At 42.3% G+C, this 4,746-nt stretch overlaps 1 protein-coding gene across 1 annotated transcript; it reads left to right on the top strand.

Moving 5' to 3' along the window:
• The first annotated feature begins 1,037 nt into the window (after window positions 1-1,037).
• On the top strand, window positions 1,038-1,969 carry LOC112609937 (olfactory receptor 1A2). The gene has a single exon (XM_025363148.1). The coding sequence runs from the start codon at window positions 1,040-1,042 to the stop codon at window positions 1,967-1,969; it is 930 nt and encodes a 309-aa protein (XP_025218933.1). The 5' UTR covers window positions 1,038-1,039.
• The last annotated feature ends 2,777 nt before the right edge of the window (window positions 1,970-4,746 follow it).

The following is a 4,746-nucleotide window of genomic DNA, read 5'->3' as shown; positions in this document are numbered from 1 at the left end:
TCTCTTCCCGTATCCACTTCCCTTTTGACCTCCCATAGGTTATGATGGATGCAGCACGAAAGCCCTTGCCAGAAGCCGGGGCCACGCTTTTGAACGTCCCAGCCTACAGATCCATGAGATAATTAAACCTCTTTTCTTATCTATTACCCAGTCTCAAGTATTCTGTTAGAGCAACACAAAATGAACCAAGACAAAGGCCAATGGAAAAAGCACTGTGATCAGGTATAGTTAAGGGTTTTGAAAAGAGAGAAAATCTGTCAAAAAGATAGGGAAGATCTGCTTTGAGAATCGAACACCTGTGGGGTAAGTTCACTGAGCTTGTTTTTCTAGGACCTAATGCCAGTTGTTTTTCTGCTTTAGAATCTGATGGCAGTGTAGACACCTCTTACTTCCTGGGCTCCGGGCTCACCCTGAGACTGGTTGGAGGAACAACTTTAAATCGTTCACTGCACTCCTTGTATGACACATCCTTTGCACTGGAGTATTTTTTTTTTTATTTGTTTTACAAAGACTCCAAGAGGCTACCCTTTCCTTACCATGCGTAATAAAATTATTGTGTGAGTCTGGCAAATTACAAGGTCCTTGAGAACAGATGCTATGTCTTATATGTTAAATACGTGGATGAATAACTGTATTTTCACATATTTGTTATTTCTCTGCACAGTCCAAAAAAATCTAAGACATGAAACATGAAATTAGGTTGTTATATGATTATAGATATTAAGGTCGTGGTGCTAAATTTGGAAAGATAACCATCTTTACTTCACAGATTGCTGACTTCTTAGACATCAGTGTCCAGGAGGTGAATGATAATTAGTCCCATTGACCATTGAGATTTTACCCAAAAGTGCTGGCTCTATTTATGAATGTAAAAACCAGGTATAGCCATAGCTAATCAACAGTGGTAGGTAAGTTTGACAGCGGGTGAATTTGTACATTAAAATTTTAAAAATTTCAAATGATAGATAAGGAGGACCATAACACACACTAACTGCACTCATAATTCTGGGCTCCTCTCCCTTTTCATGCTGAAGAAGCCATGAAAAAAGAAAATCAATCTTCTCATCTGGATTTTATTTTCCTGGGAGTTACCGGTCAGCATGAACAGAATAATGTCTTCTTTGTGATCTTTTTGTGCATTTACCCCATCTCACTGACTGGAAACCTGCTCATCATCTTGGCCATTCAGGCTGACATGCGCCTTCACAACCCCATGTATTTTTTCCTCGTCAACCTCTCCTTGGTTGACATATTCTCCTCATCTGTAAGCATCCCTAAGATACTGGTCAACCATCTCTTGGGCAGCAAGTCCATCTCCTTTGGGGGATGCCTGACGCAGATGTATTTCATGATAGCCTTGGCGAATGCAGACAGCTATACCTTGGCTGCAATGGCATATGATCGAGCTGTGGCCATCAGCCGCCCACTTCACTACACAACAATTATGAGTCCACGGTCTTGTGTCCTGCTAGTTTTTGGGTCTTGGGCGATTGGAAACGCCAGTGCCCTCCCCCACACTCTCCTCACAGCTAGTCTGTCCTTCTGTGGCAACCAGGAAGTGGCCAACTTCTACTGTGACGTTATGTCTTTGCTGAAGTTGTCCTGTTCTGACATCGGCTTTAATGTGAAGATGATGTACCTAGGGGTCGGCGTTTTCTCTGTGCCATTGCTATGCATCATTGTCTCCTATGTTCAGGTCTTTTCCACAGTCTTCCAAGTTCCCTCCACCAAGAGTCTATTTAAAGCCGCCTCCACCTGTGGCTCCCACCTCACGGTTGTTTTTTTATATTATGGTACAACGATGGGCATGTATTTGCGCCCTCTGACCAGTTACAGCCCAAAAGATGCAGTGATCACTGTGATGTATGTGGCGGTGACCCCAGCATTAAATCCGTTCATCTATAGTCTGAGAAATCGGGACATGAAGGCGGCCCTGCGGAAACTCTTCAGCAAGAGAATCTCCTCATAGCCACTGTGAGATTATACAGTGGATACTGGAATGACCAAGTGGGAAACACTTAGAAATCCAGCCCTAGGCCGGGCGCGGTGCCTCAAGCCTGTAATCCCAGCACTTTGGGAGGCTGAGACGGGCGGATCACGAGGTCAGGAGATTGAGACCATCCTGGCTAACACGGTGAAACCCCGTCTCTACTAAAAAAATACAAAAAATTAGCCGGACGTAGTGGTGGACGCCTGTAGTCCCAGCTACTTGGGAGGCTGAGGCAGGAGAATGGTGTGAACCTGGGAGGCGGAGCTTGCAGTGAGCCAAGATCGCGCCACTGCACTCCAGCCTGGGCCACAGAGCCAGACTCTGTCTCCAAAAAAAAAAAAAAAAAAGAAAAAAAGAAATCCAGCTCCAATGTCATTGCCCTTCAAGAAAGCTCCTTTTGTTCTTTCAAACCAGAAATTCCTCTACCAGAAATCTTGTAACAGATGTGATATTTTATTGAAATTATCACTCTGTACAAACTCCGGTTTTTTTTTTTTTTTTGGACAGAGTGACAGTCTAGGAATATCAGGTTCATGTCCCAGCTAGCAGAAATTTACTAGCAGAGTAAAGTTGAAAAAGTCTGAGTCTCAGCTTCCACCTCTACACATTAGGAAAAATAGTATCTGCCGGACTCTCTGACACAACGTGTGTATATCAAAATGGCTCATGCTTTGAAGGCTACAAATTACTATTCTATAATGCAATCTTTACTGGACTTTTATATGCCTAGCCACCCCTACTATACTTGTACTCTGGTGGCAGCAGCTGTGTTAACATATCACTTACTATTTTAGTATTTTGGTCATATAAAATATTGGTGGAAATCAATGGTGGAAAGCAGGAAAATGTATAAAAATATTAGTTTCTGAAATATAATCTGATAATGAATAAACATAATCAAACTACACAGTGTTCATTCATGTATTATAGAGCTGGTATGTCTGTTAAGGTAAGTTAAGATCCATGCAGGAAACAGAAACCACACTTGGTATATTTATACTAAGAAGATTTGACACAGAGTATTGGCTATATAGGTATCTCCTGAAAGAGACTAAATGGTGAAAAGTCAGATGCTGATGCCACCCACAGATTACTAACTGCATGAAGACGACACCTCAGGCAGAACTAGGGAAATAAAAGGGTAAATGTGATGTTACCAAAACCTAGACCCCCCAAGGAGGGATGACCGCACATTTGATGCTCAGGTCTCTGCACGCAGGTACCAAAAAGCTGGCACTTGGCCCTCATCTGGTCAGCTAAGCCAAATGTTCGTTTCTGGAGATCTGAGGCCCAATGTTTTTGGTTGGTGCAGTTTATATTCACCTTTGCTATTGGGTATGGAAAGACTAAGAAGCACCCCAGACACAATTGTCATCATGAGTTTCTGCCTCTCACTGTGTAGCAGAAACACATTGTCTTTGGTACCTGGGGTCAATCACTCCAGCCAGTAGAGAAATCCCTTTTTCTGAATGACCCACAGAGCCATGCTACAATTTGGTTAAATCTTAGCAACACAGTATTAAGTTTGAAAAGTGTAAATCCCAAAAGATTAGTAATGCTTTTTATATGGTTGTGAACAACTGAAGCAACTCAAAATGTGCTTTCCTAGAATATACCTAAATGCCGTTAAAGTGCACTAAAAACAAACGAAAATGAGGATCAGGATGCGAGAAAATTCAAGGGGCGAGACTAAGGGGATGGAAATGGGGCAGCCTATGGTTAGATTTCAGTGGCTACTAAAGTCTTAATTTTCAGGTTGGGTGATGAGTCACTGGGTATTCATGATAGTATGATAGACGGGTGTATAGATAGGTAGACTGATTAAATAAAAACTCTTCGTGAGGCAGTAACGAGAGGATGAGAGTCTGTCTTGAATCGATGATTAGTAAGGGGGCAATAAGGGAGGAGCAGGTAGTGGTTAGACCAGGAGTGAAATGAGGCAGCCCTTAAAACAATCTTAGGATGAGACAGTGAGGACATAGACAAAGGGTGAGATACAGTCATAATATGGAAATTAAAAAAATAGGATATAGTATTTTTATGATAATAGTAAGTAAAGGTATGTCTTTAAGATTTTGAGGTTGAGCGACTAAAAGGAAAAAACAAAATGTCTTTAGTGGAAATAGTGAACAAGAGTACTATGAGAAAAAATTTAAGAAAAACTAAAATTGAGAACAAGGTGGCAGAGTAGGAAGTTGCAGATCTTCCCCTCACCCACAAATACATCAATTTAGAAACAATTCATGGGTAAATTTCCCTTGTGAGGAATCCCAAAACTAATTGAAAGGCTCCCACATCTCAGGCAAATGTTAAACTAGACTTACCAAAAGGCCACATAAGAGACCCAGAACATCCTGCCAACAACTTCCCTAACCAAGCACAGTGCCATATAATTAGGAAGAGACCCTGGAGCTCCCAGCTTCTGCCACTAAAGGGAGGAAGTTGGCTTGTGTATCCAGTGCCCCAGTGTGTCTGGAAGACTCTTTAGAGGGCTGGTGTCTCTCTTACCTGTCTTGGAGCTCTGATGGGACAATCTAGCAGCCAGAAAAAGAAAGAGGGTGGTGTGGGCTGGTGGATGCCATAGATTCCCCACCCCGCAGTTTAACACAAAGTGGATGAAAAGCAGCCCATGAAGACTATGAGAGGTTCCTGCTTTGTCTAATGCACAGACATCAACATAGTCAAAAAATAAAAAAGAAGAACCAGGCTAAATTGTACCAAAGCGGCCGGGCGTGGTGGCTCACGTCTGTAATCCC

Source organism: Theropithecus gelada, chromosome 16 (genome assembly GCF_003255815.1).
Source record: "Theropithecus gelada isolate Dixy chromosome 16, Tgel_1.0, whole genome shotgun sequence".
Taxonomy (NCBI): Eukaryota; Metazoa; Chordata; class Mammalia; order Primates; family Cercopithecidae; genus Theropithecus; species Theropithecus gelada.
The sequence above is the reverse complement of the archived record's forward strand: the minus strand, read 5'-3'. Positions and strand labels throughout refer to the sequence as shown.

What these genes read in the sequence shown, in the direction of transcription:
- LOC112609937 (XM_025363148.1), top strand. Translation starts at nt 1,040, where the DNA reads ATGAAAAAAGAAAATCAATCTTCTCATCTGGATTTTATTTTCCTGGGA.